The sequence below is a fragment of the Lycium ferocissimum genome, chromosome 2, assembly GCF_029784015.1.
Source record: "Lycium ferocissimum isolate CSIRO_LF1 chromosome 2, AGI_CSIRO_Lferr_CH_V1, whole genome shotgun sequence".
NCBI lineage: Eukaryota > Viridiplantae > Streptophyta > Magnoliopsida > Solanales > Solanaceae > Lycium > Lycium ferocissimum.
In genome coordinates this window covers 49,867,953-49,888,330 of record NC_081343.1, presented here as the reverse complement: position 1 = coordinate 49,888,330, position 20,378 = coordinate 49,867,953, and the positions used below count along the sequence as shown (strand labels likewise).

General features: G+C 36.8%; 2 protein-coding genes across 3 annotated transcripts; one reads left to right on the top strand and one right to left on the bottom strand.

Moving 5' to 3' along the window:
• Window positions 1–1,195: 1,195 nt before the first annotated feature.
• LOC132042774 (probable starch synthase 4, chloroplastic/amyloplastic) lies at window positions 1,196–20,376 on the top strand. 2 transcript variants are annotated; one of them, XM_059433298.1, is made up of 16 exons: window positions 1,196–1,342; window positions 3,470–3,664; window positions 12,465–12,546; window positions 12,686–13,751; window positions 13,835–13,886; window positions 14,555–14,677; window positions 14,761–14,836; window positions 14,939–15,123; window positions 15,200–15,394; window positions 15,499–15,570; window positions 16,459–16,668; window positions 17,987–18,112; window positions 19,062–19,211; window positions 19,312–19,373; window positions 19,467–19,542; window positions 19,733–20,376. In XM_059433298.1, exons 2-16 carry the CDS (start codon window positions 3,563–3,565, stop codon window positions 19,907–19,909), a joined length of 2,754 nt encoding a protein of 917 aa, XP_059289281.1. In that variant the 5' UTR covers window positions 1,196–1,342; window positions 3,470–3,562; the 3' UTR covers window positions 19,910–20,376. The 2 variants fall into 2 exon arrangements, with proteins under 2 accessions (XP_059289281.1, XP_059289276.1); XM_059433293.1 differs by having other exon boundaries at window positions 3,463–3,664.
• On the bottom strand, window positions 4,284–8,465 carry LOC132032198 (uncharacterized). The gene is made up of 10 exons (XM_059421965.1): window positions 8,154–8,465; window positions 7,253–8,048; window positions 7,006–7,203; window positions 6,348–6,916; window positions 5,797–6,243; window positions 5,485–5,718; window positions 5,325–5,395; window positions 5,097–5,208; window positions 4,672–4,983; window positions 4,284–4,625 (listed from the first exon to the last, which is right to left on the bottom strand). The coding sequence occupies exons 1-10, from the start codon at window positions 8,463–8,465 to the stop codon at window positions 4,284–4,286; spliced, it is 3,393 nt and encodes a 1,130-aa protein (XP_059277948.1).
• Window positions 20,377–20,378: the final 2 nt, after the last annotated feature.

The window sequence follows — 20,378 nt, the reverse complement described above, 5'->3', positions numbered from 1 at the left end:
ATATTTGTTGATGATATAAATTAAAATTGCAGATGTGCATTTTCATCCGCTGCATATCATCTCCGAGTTTCGTGAAGAGAAACTTCATGTCATTTCTCAACAAGAGTACGTCGGGTGAAAGGCGTTGACGGCAGTGGTGGTGATTGCCTCGTGGTTCAGCCTGAATCCTTCTCGTCATTTTCTTTTGTAGAGTGGCATGGTGGATCATTATCTTTAAGGACTTTCTCCTCTCCTTCTTACCATTTTTTGTGATCTACATACACACATTAGAGTGGTGTTGACCAACCATAATATAAAAATAATAATAATCAACAACAAGTCTAGTAATTGACCATGATAAATTTGCAAAAACATAAAAAGCAGTATCAGAACAAGTAAAATAAATAGCAATAACACATATTTCGAGAAAAAAAGGCTAAAGTTTCAAGTCTAGTAATAGATCAAGATGAATTTACCAAAACAAAAAAAGAACAACACGATAAAATAAGCAAAATAAGTAGAAATAACTCATATTTTGACCAAAAAATGCTAAAGTTCCAAAAAATTGAAAAAATAAATAAATCTAGAACTTTATGAACACTAGAGTTTATCAAGTTTGAAAAAACAAGAACTTTTATATAGGCAATATGCAGCTCAAATTCACCATTGATGTAAAATTAATTAACATACATAAGGACGATGATTGGTGAGCTTCCGAGTTCTAGACAGAATAAAAATCGATTGAAAAGATTGAAATTTTGATAGAAAATATGTGCAGTCACTGAAGAGAGAGAGGCTTATGCATATTTTAGAAGAAGCGAGGTGTTATCTTGAATTATAATTCTAAGATTATACCTGTCCCACTGTTTATATGAGTTAGATGATCAAGTGCTTAGTCTATACCGTTAATAAAAAACATATACAGTACTGCTTATTTTTTATTCCCAATTTTTTCACAGGGACAATCCCTCCAAACAAACCACCTTTCAAACTGAAAAACTCTTGTCCTGGACCGTAGCACAGTGAATCATCATCTTTTCCCGAGTCCAAGATATTTCCTCTCTTTTTCCGCCCGATAGGTGCACTTTTTTCAGAGAAAAATAAAAAGAAGATATATGGCAGTTTAATTAACACACACACCCACACCCCCCAACCCCCCGCCAAATAGTTGTTCAGGAGTCGGTTGGTTCTAAGAAACGGTTTGTTCCTTCCTATCGATGGAGATGAAGGTCTCCAACTGCTTACCGCATCAACAATGGTGTACTGGAGCTTTTGTTAGACAAGTAAATGTACGATTCTATCCATTGCCTTGTCAACGCTTGCTTCCTGCTTCCGGCAAAATGCGCCAGCGCCGCAACTTCAGGTACTCCATTTCCAGATGAATTGAATTCTGTAGATTTCGTAAGGATCAGCTCATTGCATTTATTTTGAGCTGGTTTCGTTTAGTGATTTGAGCAGAAATACTGAGTTTTTGTATGGAACAGCTGATTACATTTCGTTTTCTGCAAAATCACCAGGAATCAATCGACTAGTATAGATTTGCTATGGAACACCTGATTACATTTCTGAAATATTTTTAGCTGGATTTGTTCAGTGATTTGAGGTTTATATGTGAGCAAAATACTGATTCTACTTTTTTTTTTTTTTTTTTTTTTTTTGAGTTGCTTAATTAGGTTTTGGAGTTTTTGATTAACTGAGAGTTGTGGAGAGTCAGTTACTTTCGTAGGAGTTGGTTTATTGTTACAATTACATCAGCTGATTGCATTTCTCAAATATTTTGAGTGGTTTCGTTGAGTTATTTGAGATTTATATGTGAGAAAATACGGAGTTTTTGTATTTTTATTTTATTTTTGAGATGTTTAATTAAGTTGTGGAGTTTTTGATTAATGGAGAGTTAGTTGCTTTAAGTTGGAGTTGGTTTATTGTTATTTGAGGTTTTGCGTTGTGGAAAATGCTTCTAGTTTATTTTTCTTTTCTTTCCTGGAAAATCGAGTAATATAGATTTGGTAAGGATCAGTTGATTGCATTTCTGAAACATTAGAGCTGGTTTCGTTGAGTGATTTGAGGTTTATATGTGAAAAAATAATACTGATTCTATTTTTTTTTTTTTTTTTTAAAATTATTGAGTTGTTTAATTAGGTTTTGGAGTTTTTGATTAATGGAGAGTTACGGAGAGTTGGTTGCTTTCATTGTAGTTGTTTTATTGTTTTTTGAGGTTTTGTGTTGTGCAAAATGCTTCTATTTTTTCTTTTCCCTTTTGTTTTTTTCTGTTTTAAATTAGGTTTAGGGGTTTATTTGAAATGCTTCTGGGATGAGTAGTTGAGTAGATTTGAGTTGCCGAGCATCATTTGCGTTAGTTTCTGTTAGCAGAAGTTGGTTCTGTGATTTGAATATATTGTTTCGAACGAGTATCTAGATATTATCATTGAGATGGATTTTTCATTGAAGCTCTGAATGTTGAGCAGAGTTCTGTTTAAGATGGTTTTTAAGTGATTAACTTCTGGTTAATGTGATACATGTCCATTCTCATATTATTGGGAAAAGTACATGGACTGGTACTTTATTGTGCATTATGCTCTATTTTAATTTTCCTTGATTAGGCACGGAATCATTGTAGTATTCGAGATAAGTTTCTATAGTTTACTGCTTTAAATATTGAATAAGAGGATCTATTCTTCATGTCTACAGCTTAGAACTATGTTCCATAGAGCGCATATTGACGTTAAACTTCATCCAGAAGTTAGTGAAGGGATGATGTGTCTCGAAAAGTAAGAAAAAGCTGATCAAACCTCCACAAAAGATGTGAGACTTCCAGTATTTATATAATTTTGTATAGAGGGTAAATTAATACCCTAATATTCAATGATGAACTCCCGCCTTTAATTCTATTCCTGTAAAGCATCTGTCAACATAGAATTCCAGGTCTTTTAAATCGGAGTTTTAGTGCCTCTCAAATTTTCTCTCGGAAGCTTCAGACTTCTTTCTTTCCTCTATTCATTTTTTATTTTTATTTTTTATAAATGGACTTCTTTCTTTCCTCTATTCATTGTCTTTTCTGGATATTAATTTGCTCATATTTGGGAAGTTCAGTGGATGATAGAGAAAAGAAATAACAAGGAACAGAACTTGGTTTCAAATTTTAGCTTAGGTAATGTGCATATGGAAACACAGCGCTGATGATGAAGAAAGTGACATTTCATCATGGTAGTCTTTATAGCAAGGAAGAAAAGTAAAATTTAATTGGGGGATGGAGAAAACATTTGTGATTGATTTAATAATGATTGTTGGAACTTGGGACTGCAAAAGACAGACTGCAAAAGACAAATAAGGATATTCTACAATTTATTAGCTGGAACTTTACTTAAATAGCTTGGTGAAAAATCAAGTTCTATAAGTCGAGTAGATCAACATTGTTTGGAACACAAAATTGATCTTCTTTTCTATCTCCTGCTGCATTAATTGACTATGCTCTGAAATTTCCAGTTTGCAGAACAAGAGACAACAAGCCAAGAAGATAAATATTGAACGCCCACCAAATGTTGATCTTCAGTCAAGTGATGATGTTGATTCCAATACGGGAAATATGTCCAAACAAAGCCTATCAAGTTCAAATCAGGAAATCTCAATCAAAGAAAATGTTGACACTTCGACAGTAGCTGAAAGTTCCGATGAGATCAGTTATTTGGTATGCTCTTTGAGAAATTGACAATGAGATACTTGTAGTCATTATTTACTGTATATATGTTGAATAAGGGTTTTCAAGTGCATCATCCAAATGACCCCCTTCATTGAATTCTCCGAGTGGAGCTTTTCAGAAATCTAGGACCCTGTTAAAGCTATATGAAAATCTCAGGCATGCAGCAAAGAGTGCCTTGAGGAGAGCATGCCCTTATTGTGGCCCTTGACAAATCACTAAGCGCCTTTTAGCATTTAGACTAAATTGCTGTACCTTGTGCCCTTTTTATGTATCAGAATTCATATTATGAAGTATGAAGTATGAAGTATGAACTATGTGTTAGTAGAATTGCAGAATTCAATACAATTCGAGTAATTCTGTGCCAATACAGGAGTTATTCAGAGATAACTCGAGTTGATCAGCTATAGAAATGAAAGAGAGAAAATGGAATAGAAGTAGAATAGAATTTGTGTATTGTATTTTCATAGATGATTCCCATGTAGTGTATTACAATGCTTTATAGAGAATGAATTACTAATCTAAACTGAATCTAAGTCATGACCGACTAACTAGCTTCTAACAACTTGCTCTAACTAACTAGTGTAACAGTAACCAATAGCTAATTCAACTAACTACCAACTAACTTTTGGAATTCCACTATAACTAACTCATTTCCAACTGCTGATACTAATTCATGTATCAGTACTCCCCTCATCAAGAGATCCTTGACCTCAAGATCGAATTGAGAGAACCTTGTCTTGAGACTGTTGAAAAATTCTAGTGATAAACCATGCCATTTAACAAGCACCTGAGCCACAGCTTTGTTCCCACGCTTGACCATCCTCCTTTGTAAGATAGCTTCAGGTTGAGGGCAATTCAGCAATATCAACAGAAGGTGGAATAGAAATTTGAGCAGATTAACACTTCTTAAGCAGGGACACATGAACTGTAGGGTGAATCTTGAGTGTTGCTGGTAACAAGAGAGTATAAGCCACCTGACCAACTCTTTTAGTAACCTGAAATGGACCATAGAACTTAGCAGCAAGTTTATGATAAGGGTGTGTAGCAATAGACACCTGCCTATATGGTTGAACCTTGAAATAAACCCAATCACCAACTTCAAAGTTTCTGTCACTTCTATGAGAATCAGCTTGTTGCTTCATTCTAAGCTGAGCCCTCATTAAATGATGCTTCATTAACTGCAACTTGAATTCTCTATTCAACAAGGTATTATCCACTTCAGCTGAATCAGACTCACCAGGAAGGTATGGCAAGTGTAGAGGGGGAGGTCTACCATACAAAGCTTCATATGTGTGGTCTGTATAGCACTATGAAATGATGTATTGTACCAGTATTCAGCCATAGGAAGACAGTCAAACCAATCAGTAGCACTCTCATTACATGAGCATCTGAGATAGGTCTCTAAGCACCCATTCAAGACCTCAGTTTGTCCATCAGACTGAGGATGGTAAGCTGTAGAAGTATTTAATTGGACTCCTTGTAAGGCAAACAACTCTTGCCAAAAAGAACTTAGGAAAACAACATCTCTGTCACTAGTAATAGCATCAGGAAAACCATTTAGTTTGACAATATTATCTAGAAATGCCTTGGCTACTGTTTGAGCAGAATATGGGTGTTGAGAGGTATGAAATGACCATACTTACTCAACCTGTCCACAACTACTAAAATAACCTCATGACTTTTGGACTTAGGCAATCCATCAATGAAATCCATGCTAATCTGATCAGGAATAGGCAATGGTTGTAATAAACCTATAAGCTGCAAGATCAGCTTTGTTTCTTTGGCATATGTCACACTCCTGCACAAACACTTTGGCATCTTTTCTTATGCCCTTCCAGTAAAACAAGGTAAGAACCCTTTTCAACACCTGAGTGACCACCTTGAAGTGCAATGCCTAGTGAAATGATGGAAATCTGTTGTGGTACTCTACCAACCACAAGTTTACCTTTCCTTCTTAGCTGATTCTGCACCCATGAGAAGTGAGTAGGACCCTGACCAGCCTGTAATTGTGCAACAATGGCTTTCAAATCAGCATCTGTTTCCTAACTGTGAGCAATATCACCCATTAGCTGAGAACTAGTTGTTGAAACTACAAGGGTGAGTGACTCAGCACTAGTTACCATTGACAAAGCATCAACAACCTTATTCTCAACCCCCTTTTTATACTCAATAACATAATCAAAAGGCATGAGCTTAGTCAACCACATAAGTTGGGAGTTTGTGTGTAACTTTTGCTCCATTAAGAACTTCAGGGCCTTCTGATCAGTTCTTATGATGAATCTCTGGCCAAGCAAATATTGAGACCATTTGGAAACTGCATGAACAATTGCCAGTAATTCTCTATCATAAACAGACATTGCAGCATGTCTATTAGATAAAGTCTTACTAATGAATGCAATAGGGTGACCTTCCTGCATCAATACAGCACCTATACCAAATCCACTAGCATCAGTCTCCAATACAAAAGTTTTATTAGCATCAGGTAGGGCCAGAACAGGAGCCTTAGTAAGTGCTTCTTTCAACTTCTCAAATGCAGAAGTAGCAAGAGTAGACCATTTAAAACTATCCTTCTTAAAAGATCAGTTAATGGTTTGCTAATAATCCCAAATCCTTGAATAAATCTCCTGTTCTAAAGCCTCTCAGTTGCTTGATAGTAGAAGGTCTTCTGAACAGCACTGATCTTCTGAGGATCAGTAGAAACCCCATCCTTTGTGATAAAATGGCCCAAGTATTCAATCCTTGCTACTCCAAAGAAACATTTACTCTCTTTGGCTAGAAGCTGATGCTTCTTCATCTCAACAAAAACACTTCTAAGATGTAACAAATGGTCCTCTACTGTTTTACAAATGAGTATATCATCAAAAAATACAAGCACTGATTTCCTCAAAAACTTCTGAAAAACAGTATTCATCAAGCCTTGAAAAGTAGCTGGTGCATTAGACAAACCAAAAGGCATTACTAAGTACTCAAAATGGCCTGAATGAGTTCTGAATGCAGTTTTGGGAATGTCCTCTTCAGCCATCCTTAGTTGGTGATAACCAGCTCTTAAGTCAATTTTTGAAAAGATTGTAGAACCGCCAAGTTCATCTAGTAGATCTTCTACAATGGGGATAGGGAATTTATTCTTAACAGTGTGCTTGTTAAGATCCCTATAGTCTACACACAATCTCCAAGTCCCATCCTTCTTACCAACTAAGACCACTGGTGATGCAAAGGGGCTGCAGCTTGGTTGAACAATACCTGTTCCAACATTTGTTGCACCAAATTCTCAATAATGTCCTTCTTAACAGAAGGATATATGTAAGGTCTCTTGTTTATAGGTTCAGTACCATTATGCAACACAATTCTATGGTCAAATACTCCTTTAGATGGTGGCAGTTGAGTTGGTTCTGCAAATAATTCCCTAAATTCCTGTATGACTGCCAAGATTCTAGGGTCTGTATTTGCCTCTTCTTTAGTCTCCAAAGCATACAATTCAGTACACATGGTAGGAACTACTTGAATCATGCATAGCTGAGACTGATTACCTGAATGTTTCTCCAATTTGCCAGCATTAGCAGAAGTGATTTGCTTCACCTCTGAGTAAATGCTTCTTCCCTTTGTACCAAAACTCCATAGTTAACTTGTTGAAATTCATCTTGATATCACCCAAAGTTAACAGCCATTGGACCCCTAACACAACTTCACAAGACCCCAATGGTAATAGTAAGAAATCAACAGCAAATTCAGCTCCTTGCAGCAACCATATGACATGGCTCACCTTATCCACTCTGATCATATTACCATTTGCTGCAGTAACCATTTGAGGTGTAGTTGACTTGGTAGCACATCCTAGAGTCTTTGCTAGCTCAGGATCCATGAAATTATGTGAACTGCCAGTGTCAACTAAAATATTCAGAGGTTTCTTGGAGTGATAACCTGTCACTCTAAGAGTCCTGAACCCTAGTGATCCATTCAATGCATGAGCAGAAATCTCCATCTGTTCTAAAGGTTGATTCACTTCTACCATCTCCATTCCTACCTCACCCATCAATTCCCCTTCTTGTTGGGTGAGTTCTTCCTTCAATTCCTCTACTTCTAGTAAGTAAAGTTGTTTTAAGTTTTTACACTTATGGCCTGGAGCATATTTTTCTGGACAAAAATAACACAGCCCTTGTGCTCTCTTATCATTCATTTCTTCTATGCTAAGCCTCCTTCTGGTGAACCCTTTATTGCTTACAGAACTTTCAATTGCAGGTGTTGACAACAAAGGTTTACTTTGGAATTTCTGATCACTAGTTCTCTTATAACTAGGTCCAGAATTTGTTGTTGGATATGGAAACTGTTTATAGAACTTAGATCCTAGCAGTTCTGTACAACTGAGATAAGGTGGCTGGATTTGTCAATTTCACAGCAAGGTTTAGTTCATCTTTAAGGTCTCCAATAAAGCAACTAATTGCATTTTCTTGAGAGAGATTTACCTTCCCAGTCAATTTACTTTCAAAAATTGCTCTCTACAGAACCAGTTTGCAATTTTCTTTATTTCTTCCATTGGGTCATCATAATCAGCCCCAAACCTTTCTATCTCTCTCATTCCAGGTGGGAGTATATTGCACCTCATAAATGACTGATGCCACTGTATTGACCCTCCATGTGAATTGCAGCCAATCCCACTCTTTTGTCCATCAATGTTGTCAAAATCAAAAAATTTATCAACTTTGAACAACCAAGACTTCAGATCTTCCCCATTGAATTTAGGAAAATCCAACTTTGAATAGCTGGATATTCCTGGGTAATTCTGGTAATTCATAGTTGATTTCTCCCTAACTTCTTTACTGGTCTCTCCCTTGAGTTCCTTTCTCTTGAAGTTCCCACTCCATTAATCATAGGTGAATCATCACTCCTAGTTCCTTCGATGTGTTCCTTCAATTGAGCAACAGTTTGATCCAATCTTTTCAAGGATGCCATTTCTCCATTAAGAGTACCAATTTCTGCCATCAGTTTCTGCAACATTTCCCTCACATCTCCACCTTCTTGGGCAGAATCAGTGGGGACTTGATCTCCATTTGATCTAGTTCCCTTAGCCATTTATGCCGAGAATCTAACTGCTCTGATACCAATGTTAGTAGAATTGCAGGAATTCAATACAATTCGAGTAATTCCCAATACAGGAGTTATTTAGAGATAACTCGAGTTGATCAGCTATAGAAATGAAAGAGAGAAAATGGAATAGAAGTAGAATAGCATTTGTGTATTGTATTTTCATAGATGATTCCCATGTAGTGTATTACAATGCTTTATAGAGAATGAATTACTAATCTCAACTGAATCTAAGTCATAACCGACTAACTAGCTTCTAACAACTTGCTCTAACTAACTGGTGTAACAGTAACCAATAGCTAATTCAACTAACTACCAACTAACTTTTGGAATTCCACTGTAACTAACTCATTTCCAACTGCTGATACTAATTCATGTATCACTATGAACTATATGCGGTGGGTGCTTCTATTAGATAAAGAGATTGCCTAATGTTTTCATATTTAATAAGCGTATACACTAGAGTTATGGTTTCCGTACACCAACAAATACTGTAAGAAAAACGGAGTTCCTAAAATGGTTTAACTAGTATGCTAAAACATTCCCCAAAAATAAACCAAAGAAGGCCAAATGCCCCTTCAAACCTTCATGCTGCATTTCTTTCTGCTGAGTATATAGGCCTTTGAGCTTTCGTGCCTGTAATTGAGACAAGTATGGAGAATAACTTGTTATATTATTCCAAGAGATAAACACTATAAATACATGTACATAAGATGCTACTAAGGAAAGAAAATAAAAGTGATTCCTACAAATCTGCTATTGATTCCTAAAAATCTGCTATCCATAAAAGTATTATGTACATTCCTAGGAAATGGTCTACATTCATTCTGTAACACTCCCCCTCAAGCTGGAGCATAGATATTGATCATGCCCAGCTTGTCACAAAGGTAATCAACTCGAGTTCCATTCAACGCTTTTGTGAACAAATCAGCTACTTGCTCTCCTGTCTTCACGTAGCCAGTGGAAATCACGTTTTCTTGAATCTTCTCACGAATAAAATGACAGTCAACCTCAATATGTTTAGTTCTTTCGTGATACACCGGATTTGAGGCAATATGAAGAGCAGCTTGATTATCACACCAGAGTTTTGCTGGTGTATGGTGCTTCAACCCAATTTCAGTTAAAAGATGATGTATCCACATAATCTCACAGGCAGATTGTGACATAGCTCTGTACTCAGATTCTGCACTGGAACGAGATACAACACTTTGTTTCTTACTCCTCCATGATACTAGGTTCCCTCCAACAAAAACACAATAGCCTGTAGTAGATCTTCTATCAATTATAGATCCAGCATAGTCAGCATCTGCAAAACATTCAACACGAGTATGACCGTAATTGCTATACAATATGCCAAGTCCAGGAGTTCCTTTCAAGTAACATAAAATCTGTTCCAAAGCTGCCCAATGTTTGACCGTAGGTGCGGACATGAACTGACTAACAACACTCACTGCAAAAGCAATATCCGGACGAGTCACAGTGAGGTAGTTTAACTTCCCAACTATCCTCCTGTATCTCTCTGGATCATCAAAAGGATCACCATCATCTTTCATAAGTTGCACACCAGGAATCATCGGAGTACTGCAAGGTTTGGCTGCCAACTTTCCAGTTTCTACAAGTAAGTCAAGAATGTACTTTCTCTGAGACAGAAGAATTCCCTTCTTGCTTCTATTTACTTCTACTCCCAAAAAGTATTTCAACTGACCTAAGTCCTTCGTATGAAACTTCGAATGCAAGAAAGACTTAAGGGAAGAGATCCCTGCTGAATCACTTCCTGTAATGACAATGTCATCAACATATACAACAAGAAGGATAGTGCCAGCTACAGATAGACGGTAGAAGACTGAGTGATCACATTTGCTCATTTTCAGCCCAAACTCCTGAACTACCTCACTGAACTTGCCAAACCAAGCCCGGGGACTCTATTTCAAGCCATACAAGGACTTCTTCAAGTGACAGACTTTCCCATACTCCCCCTGAGCAACAAAACCGGGTGGTTGCTCCATATATACTTCCTCTTGAAGGTCACCATGAAGGAATGCATTCTTGATATCCAACTGATGTAAAGGCCAATTCTCAGAAGCAGCAAGAGAAATGAACAGCCGGACAGAAGTGAGTTTGGCAACGGGGGAGAAGGTGTCTGAATAATCCACCCCATAAGTCTGAGCATACCCTTTGGCCACAAGTCTAGCCTTAAGTCTTGCCACAGAACCATCTTTAACTGTGAACACCCACTTACATCCCACTGGTTTCTTTCCCTTGGGTAAATCCACCAAATCCCATGTGTGGTTTTCCTCTAAGGCATGTATTTCCTCAAGCATTGCATCAGACCATCCAGAATGGTTCAAAGCCTCCTTTACTGTTTTGGGTACAGAGATGGAGTCTAGAGAAACAACCAAAGATCTCGACGTAGAGGATAAGCGGTCATAGGAGACAAAATTAGCAATGGAATATGTGGATTTGCAAGTTCGTGTACCTTTGCGAAGAGCAATAGGGAGGTCAAGATTTTCTGGAGGATCAGTCGAAGGAGGATCTGATGACAGAAGAACTGGTGCAGGACATGTATCATTGGTCTCTTGCCGCCTCGAATAAACTTGTACAATTGGCGGTCTTCCTGGCGTAGACGGAGCAGGAGCTGAAGGCATAATAACTGATTGATGCTCAACAGAAGAACTAGGAGACGGAGGAACAACATCATCTGACTGTTCTTTCAAAGGAGTAACTTGATAGACTAACCACTCATCTTCCTTCCCCTGAGTTGTAGAAATGGGAGGTGCGTAGAAGAATGGTGTAGTCTCTGGAAATACCACATCAGCAACAAGCAATGTCCTATCATACCGTATCAAAACATCCTTAATCTCCTTCTTCTGCACTTCATCAACAAACTTCTGGTAATACGCAACAAGTGCTTTCGCAATACTCTGACGTATAGCATAGATCTGAGAAGTGTGTCCACCACCTTTGACACGTATGCGCATGTCAACACCAGCAAAACGGTGACGTCGTTTGGTGGTCGTGGTGCCAGATCTAGGTTCCAGAAATCTTACCGTTAGATTGAAAATCTGAAATGCTTTTGGTATGATAGGACATTGCTTGTTACTGATACCATGTAATTGAGACAAGTATGGAGAATAACTTGTTATATTATTCCAAGAGATAAACACTATAAATACATGTACATAAGATGCTACTAAGGAAAGAAAATAAAAGTGATTCCTACAAATCTGCTATTGATTCCTAAAAATCTGCTATCCATAAAAGTATTATGTACATTCCTAGGAAATGGTCTACATTCATTCTGTAACAGTGCCAATCAATATACTTAATGCAGGAGAATAATTTTCGTTCACCTCTCTTTGCTTCTTGTCTTTTGCAATCTACCAATACTTCCGTTCCTATGATCTCTACTCTCTTTGCTTCTATCATCTTTTATGCAATCTACCATAATAACATCCAATTTATTGTCGTGTTCGGAGCAGAAAGTTAGCAAATCGACAGACGTTTGATGCATGACATACATCCTCAGAAATAAGCTCCACCTAATGGTCTTTGTCATTTTGTTCCTCGTTAATAAAGAAGTTGAGAAGATTCTTGTTTCATATGTACTCTTTAGGTAGTAATGTCTTTTCTATTTGTCTCTTTTGTTCACTTTATCCTAATGGTGCAAATTACTTGGGATCATAAATTGAATACCTCGTGATTGAAACAGTCTGTCAACTCAATTGAAGAGGGACAACCTTCAAGTGTTCATCTTCAGGATTTAATTGGCATGATAAGAAATGCGGAAAAGAGTAAGACAGTTCTGGTTTTCATTCTTTAAGTTCAATCTTTTTGCTATTTCATGGTTTTCTCCTTGGAAAGTTTGTGTGAATTAATCAAAATCAAAATGATTGCTGTGTAACTTCATTACCTTCTGAATAACATCTGTAGATATTCATCTACTCAATGAAGCTCGTGTTCGTGCATTAGAAGATCTTCAAAAAATTCTTGGAGAGAAAGAAGATTTGCATGGAGAGATCAACATTTTAGAAAAAAAGCTTGCAGAAACTGATGCACGGCTCAGAGTTGCTGCCCAAGAAAAAATGCATGTGGAACTTCTAGAAGACCAGCTGGAAAAGCTGAAAAATGAATTGTCTAGCAGCAGAAGCAGTGATGATAATGTGCTTCATGTGAATAATTCAGTTCATCTTTCACACACTGATTCTGTTAATTCACTGGGTGAGGAATTTGATAACTTAAGGAAAGAAAATATATTGTTGAAGCAGGATCTTCAAGCAGTGAAATCAGAGCTTAGTAATGTCAAGGAAACAGATGAACGCATTTTAATGCTAGAGAAAGAACGATCAGTTCTTGAATCTTCTATAAGTGAGTTGGAATCTAAATTAGCTGCATCTCAGGAAGATATTCCCGAGCTCTCTGCCCTGAAATCTGAGTGCAAAAGTTTATATGAAAAGGTGGAACACTTGCAAGAGTTGCTAGCTAAGGCAACCAAACAAGCAGATCAGGCAATATCAGTGCTACAGCAAAACCAAGAGCTACGAAAAAAAGTTGATAGGCTTGAAGAATCTCTTGAAGAGGCTAGCATCTATAAGCTTTCATCTGAAAAGTTGCAGCAGTATAATGAACAAATGCAGCAAAAGATAAAACTTCTTGATGAACGCCTTCAGAGGTCTGATGAAGAGATACAATCTTATGTCCAGCTGTATCAGGATTCTGTCAAGGAGTTTCAAGATACACTTGATAATTTGAAAGAGGAAACTAAAAAAAGAGTAGATGAACCTGTAAATGATATGCCTTTGGAATTTTGGAGTCGGTTGTTGTTGATGATTGACGGTTGGTCTATGGAAAAGAAAATCTCAAAGGATGATGCGAAGTTGTTAAGAGAACTGGTCTGGAAGAGAGATGGACGTATCTGTGATGCATATATGTCATGCAAGGAAAATAATGAACGTGAAATTATGGCAGCATTTCTTAGATTTACGTCATCGCCAACACGGTATGTCTGGTTTTAATAATCCGCATGAGAATATTCCTAGTTTGAGGATATAACTTGCAGTTTCTTTTCTGGTCAAACAACAGTCCAGGACTGCATGTTATCCATATTGCAGCCGAGATGGCGCCAGTTGCCAAGGTAATAATAGCTCACCTCTGTGGATTTTGGTCCTCTATTTGATGAAGAAAATGAATCTTGAGCTATATTTATTTGTGTAAGAATTTCTTAGAACGCATTATTGGTTATGTTCTGTCTTTAGGTCGAATTTGTTTTCTCCTTGCATCGATTTATAAAGGGAGGAAAGACAAGTTACTAAAAATAATTAAGATAATAGTACCTGGATTTAAAGATGAAGGCAATTATTATGACGAACTATGACGAATTTGTTTTCTCCTTATTGTATATGCACCTAATCCATAACAAGGTTATGTGGCTGGTAGCCTGGTGCTAATGTTTGCTTGGTAAAAGTGTATACTTACTTTTTCTCAAAAAAATGTTTGTATAGTGCAAGTGTAGCGGAGTAGGCTACAAATGATAGCTGGTCTCGCAACCAGTATTTCTACTGTTAGGATCTTGTGTCTTTCTTTTATTTGTTCTCCCCCCAGTTATCCCCTCTGAAAGTTGCACATTCTGTTGTAAGATACTAATATATTATTTGTCTTATTTAATTATAATGAGCTGTCAAGATAATGTTTTGGTAAATTAAGCAACTATGTAATTATATACTCAAAATCAAGCAACAACTGCATTGAAGGCATTTGAAATGTTTAAATTTATCTAAGAGGAGTTTCTTAATTATCTCATAGGTAGGTGGTCTAGGGGATGTGGTGACAGGTCTTGGCAAGGCTCTGCAGAAGAAAGGACACCTTGTGGAAATTGTTCTTCCTAAATATGACTGTATGCAGTATGAGTCAATTAAAGACATGAAGGTATGCTTAAAAGTTAACATTCCGATCATCATCGTAGTAGCCTATTATGATTTTACATCACGTAAATGATTATGCTTCTACAGGTCTTAGATGTGGTGGTTGAGTCATACTTTGATGGTCGGTTATACAAAAATAAGATCTGGACGGGCACTGTTGAAGGTCAATAGTATTTACGGTTCACGAAGGTCCATTTCTTTGTTACAACTTTTGTGTTTGGGCTTGGCTATATCATTTTTTTTTTTCTTTTTTTTAATTTTTCAGGCCTTCCTGTCTATTTCATTGAGCCTCAGCATCCTGGTAAATTCTTCGGGAGAGGACAACTTTATGGGGAGCACGATGATTTCAAACGATTTTCATTCTTTAGCAGGGTTGCACTTGAGTTACTACTTCAGGCTGAAAAGAGACCAGATATAATCCATTGCCATGATTGGCAAACAGCTTTTGTTGTAAGATGGATTCCATTTTCGCTTTACGTTTAAGCTCCTATTTTTCATACATTCAGGATTCTATTATTTCATGAAGGCACCACTTTATTGGGATCTATATGTGCCAAAAGGATTGGACTCAGCGAGGATTTGCTTTACATGCCATAATTTTGAGTATCAAGGGACTGCACCAGCATCAGAATTAACGTCTTGCGGTCTTGATGCTTATCACTTGAACAGACCAGATAGGATGCAGGACAATTCAGCAAATGATAGAATAAATCCTGTGAAGGTAAGTTTTCCGATGATAAGTTGTTATAACTGATCTTGGTGGTTCCTTTCCTTCCATTTCAACTTTTTTAATATGCAGTGGATGTTGGTTCTTTCTTGTTCCAGGGTGCAATTGTGTTTTCTAACATTGTTACCACAGTTTCACCAACTTATGCTCAAGAGGTCCGCACCTCCCAGGTATGAAAATCATTTCCCTAAGCACCTTCTGTTTTCGTGCAGCATGCAGTCTTTTCTTTTTTATCTTATACGTAAGTATAGGTTTCTCTAGTGAGACACAATAGGTTTGTTTGAAATGCAACTTAAACGGGACTTTCGAACTATAGTTTCTGCAGTGCCTGAACTGACCTGTTGTTGCCCATCTTCATACAAAAGAAGATCTGTTGTTGATATATGTCTTGTTTTCCTTCTTCAATATTCTTTCCTTGTCTTTCTGGTCTTAAAGAGGCTGAATATTCCCCTATTGACTTCAAGGATTGATATGAAATCTATTGTCCTTTGTAAACAAGCGACTCAAGACATCCTTGATTTTATAGAACTATAGAAGGTCCAATGATCATGTCTTTGGGTCTTCATCGATGATTTAAGTTATCCAAATGGCCCAAATATTTTCAAGATGGTAAAATTTTCTACTTTTGACAAAAAAATTTAAAGACCTTGAAACTTATTGGTAGTACACCTGATATTTGACTCGATCAAAGTTATTTGAGATCTGACTAGTCCAAAGGTGGTTTCGAGGGAAGTATCAAGTTTTCATAATTGAGTGCACATTTATTTGAGTTCTAGGCTTTATTTCATATGATATACGACGATGATCATTAAGTCTGTAGAATGATCCAATTTTCAAGATGATAATAAACATCACTTTTGCATGGTTCAAGTAAATAATCCCGTCCTACTGGGCGAGGAAAAAAATTACTTTGATAACCTTTAGTACCAAGAAGGCACTGAAGACACTTTGACAGTTATCATGTTTAGACAATCCTTTTCCTCTTTCCATTACAATCATCACTTTACACCTTGCTTGATGAATTTCTGCCTCAGTAAATTTTCATTTATGATGGACAGGGAGGAAAAGGGCTTCATGCAACAATTAACTCCCACTCTAAGAAGTTTGCTGGAATTCTGAATGGAATTGATACTGATGCTTGGAATCCTGCTTCTGATAATTTTCTTAAGGTCCAGTACAGTGCCAGTGACATAGAGGGAAAATTAGAAAATAAAGAAGCTTTAAGAAGACTTCTAGGGCTCTCTTCTTCTGAAATTAGACGACCATTGGTAAGAATTTCCTTTTTTTTTAAAAAAAAAAAAAAAAAAAAAAAGTTATGGTTATGATCTCAGTAATTGTTTTATCTGCAAATGATTATGATCTCAGTATTATACTGCCACGACACCACAATGTTTTAGTTAGTTTGCAACTGACCTTTTAGTTATGAGTTTCACTACAAAAATATTACTTCCTCCGTCCCATTTTATACGAAGGTATTTGAGTAGACTGGATTTTAACAAACAAAGAAGACTTTTGACATGTAAGCCAAATATATGAAAAGTATCAAAATTACCCATTTAAATGAGTGGTGGTCTACATGTCTTTTCATTTTCTTATAAACTTTAATATCAAGTGGGTTCCGATAAGTCATGTCATTAAGGGTAAAATCGGGATGCTAAGATTAAATTGTGGAAAAGAGAAATTTGTCATTCTTTTCGGGGTAGATTAAAAAGGAAAGTGTCACATAAATTGGGTAGCAGAGGGATTATCTACTTGCTATAGCAATAACTGCTTGCATTCCAGTGGAATTCAGGGACTCCAAGTTCGGCTTTGTGGGTATAAAATGTTTAAGGAAGTGAATACTGCTGACACTACCATTTTTTCAGCGATCCACAAGTGTCAATTTTCTGCAGAACAAAAAAAGAAACGCACTAAGTGATGACTCTGCTTATTTTTGAGTGAGTCCATGAACGTGAGACAGATTACGTGCAGTGACTGAAATTAGTTGGAAGTCCGCCTAACCTTAAAATCTGACTATGCATTCTCTGGAGCTGCAAAGCATGCTGGTGGGTCTTCCTACTCATTGTAGCTTGCGTAGTTGTCCACTCAATTAGTTAACATGGGATAATATTTCACAAAGTTAACTCGAGAAACATTTCATTTCAAATAAAAACCTCTTGAATCAAGTCTAAGTTCTCTGAAAATGTTGGAATGTCATGAGTTATTACAGTCGTGATGTTTAGATTCCATGAGCCATCCCACTGCTTTTATTTTATCTTTTCTAATATTTAGATTACAATACACTACTGATTTTGTTGTATTAATCGACCATAATAAATTATACTTTCTGCTTATAACGGAAGTTGAAAAGCAAAGACAACAAGAAAGATATGGCGTAGGTTATGTTAAAATTTTCAAACGCAATATTGGAGGATTAATAGTGAATGATTTTAGAAGAACATCAATTGGGCTGGATATACTAATTGAACATCAATTGGGCTGGATATACTAATTGACATTGCATTATGAGTTGCTGTGATTATTCTGTCATTTTGGATAAGAACTTGCCTATCACTTATATCTTAACATAAGATTGCTTGGTTACAGGTTGGTTGCATAACAAGACTGGTTCCTCAAAAGGGTGTGCATCTTATTAGACATGCCATATATAGGACCTTGGAGTTGGGAGGCCAATTTGTTCTTCTTGGTTCTAGCCCAGTGCCGCATATTCAGGTAATGGTTTCCTTTTCTTTTGCAGCATCTGCTATATGCAAATACAATCATCATGACGTCTTAATGATGATAAAGAAGTGGTATATTTTGCTGAAATTTTAGCACAAGGATAAGTCGCTTTAGCTCAAGCTCTTAAACTTTGTTTATCTATAAAGTGAGAAATACGGAAAGAAGAAAGAAAAAAGAAGGTTCCGCATTCCAGTTTAGTCAATGGGAATTCACACTTGTACGTGAAGAAACCTGTTGGATTTTCAATTTTATATGTTGGATCTTCTAGTTGGGTGTACATGAGAATGAAGAATTCAGCAACCAAATCCTTCTAGTCTAGCAGTTCTATCTTTTTGTCTCTGTGATTGTCAACTCAGAAATCCTGTCTTTATGGAGACACCTGAAACTTGGAAACCCCATAGCACTTCTTTCTGACTTTTCAAGAAAGGTTGGCATCAGTCACAGTTACATTCCTTATACAAGGTTGGCTTGTCTTTTCTTTGAGATGAAACGTTCTTTTGCTAAAGGTCAGGGGTTTCTTTAAATTTCGGGGTTTCTATGTACTAATGGTCAATCTTCCTATTCGTACTTATATTCTTTCTTATGGTACTTGAACAATAAATGAACTGAAGCTTGATTTTGATTCTTATTTCCCCTGACATAGATGAAGAGGCTTGGGTTTTGTTATATTTTATTTTAGTGGCTTCTCTTCCATTGTTAATCATGGGAAGATAATAAAATTGTATATGACGGAAATATAATGTGTCTCTGCCATGATATTTTTGTCTCAACTTTAGTACAGTATGTTATATCTTCTGCTTTTTCCATGTGTATATCTTGTCAAATGATTCATGTGAACTTGTTTGCACTTACTGTGGATTCCTCCACTGTTTGCTCTACCCTAGTGCATCCTATCATAATGTTTAGAACTCTGTCAACTCATACATCAATATTGGTGCAGAGGGAGTTTGAGGAGATTGGAAACCGTTTCCAAAATCACGAAAATGCACGGTTGGTATTGAAGTATGATGAGGCTCTTTCCCATTTGATTTATGCAGCATCTGATATGCTTATCATCCCATCCATCTTTGAACCTTGCGGCCTTACTCAGGTCATTCCACAATTGCTTGAATCTATTAAATCAAAAACCTTATAAACTAACTCAATATTTTTGGGGTTCTAATGTTTGAATCCGAATTCTATTCCTGCAGATGATAGCAATGAGATATGGATCGATACCAATTGCTAGGAAAACAGGGGGCTTGAATGATAGGTTCGTCAATCCGACAAAGCAGGACTTCTTTATTAATCAGCATTCATGGTTATACTGTTTCATATTAATGTTAACCATCAAATCTGTTTGCAGTGTTTTTGATGTTGATGATGATACAATCCCAGTTCAGTTTAGAAATGGATTTACGTTTGTGACTGCCGATGAACAGGTATCCTCAATTTAATAGCTAAGAGGCTAAAGCATTAGTAAAAAGTTGTCCAGGACTCAATTCTGGTTCAGTTTTGCAGCTCATTAGCAAATTATTAATGTTTGGACTCGGCATCAACCATTGTTCTTTGTATCGAGCATCAAGCATTGTTCTCTATCAAAAGTTTTATGTTGCATTGTTTCATGACCAGGGATTCAACAACGCCTTGGAACGTGCATTTAACTACTACATGAACAATGCTGAGACATGGAAAGAACTTGTTCATAATGACATGAGCATGGATTTTAGTTGGGATTCATCAGCCTCACAATATGAAGAACTTTACCAGAAGGCTGTGTTGAAAGCACGAACTGCAAGTCGTAGTTGACCTCATTCTGACCACAATTTGTTAATTCATTGATCTATTAGCTGCTTGTCTATGCCATCATTGTGTGGCAATAGCATCCACTCTAGGGTAACAGGGCGAACAACCACTTGGCTGAACATTGTGATTTCGCAATTAGAGACTCGAAGGGATGAAATTGCTCCTTTAATGAACAATAGTATAATGCACGCACAACACCATATATCATAGGTGAAAGGCAGAATTGGCAAACCATCTGCAAAGCTTTTCCGGCAAGAAAATGAGCAACTCAGTTTACAAATGTGTATAAATTCATATGTTGTTAGTACAATATATTCTTTTGGGCGAAATATGTTGTTAGTCTATACTTTTCATAGTGCTTTAAGCAAGAACATAGACAGTGTAGTCAACTTGTTTACGTAAGTGAGATCCTGTATAGATTTTAAAGAGAATTCATTAAATTCAAGAAGCTGCTCTAGCAGTAAATTCAACT

Coding starts and splice junctions, on each gene's coding strand:
- LOC132032198 (XM_059421965.1), bottom strand. CDS start 8,465: ATGAATTACCAGAATTACCCAGGAATATCCAGCTATTCAAAGTTGGAT. Junction 8,049..8,153: donor GTAGAGAGCAATTTTTGAAA/GTAAATTGACTG, acceptor TGACAAATCCAG/CCACCTTATCTCAGTTGTAC. Junction 4,626..4,671: donor AGTTCTATGGTCCATTTCAG/GTTACTAAAAGA, acceptor TCTTGTTACCAG/CAACACTCAAGATTCACCCT.
- LOC132042774 (XM_059433293.1), top strand. CDS start 1,197: ATGGAGATGAAGGTCTCCAACTGCTTACCGCATCAACAATGGTGTACT. Junction 15,395..15,498: donor ATAGAATAAATCCTGTGAAG/GTAAGTTTTCCG, acceptor TTCTTGTTCCAG/GGTGCAATTGTGTTTTCTAA. Junction 15,571..16,458: donor AAGAGGTCCGCACCTCCCAG/GTATGAAAATCA, acceptor TATGATGGACAG/GGAGGAAAAGGGCTTCATGC.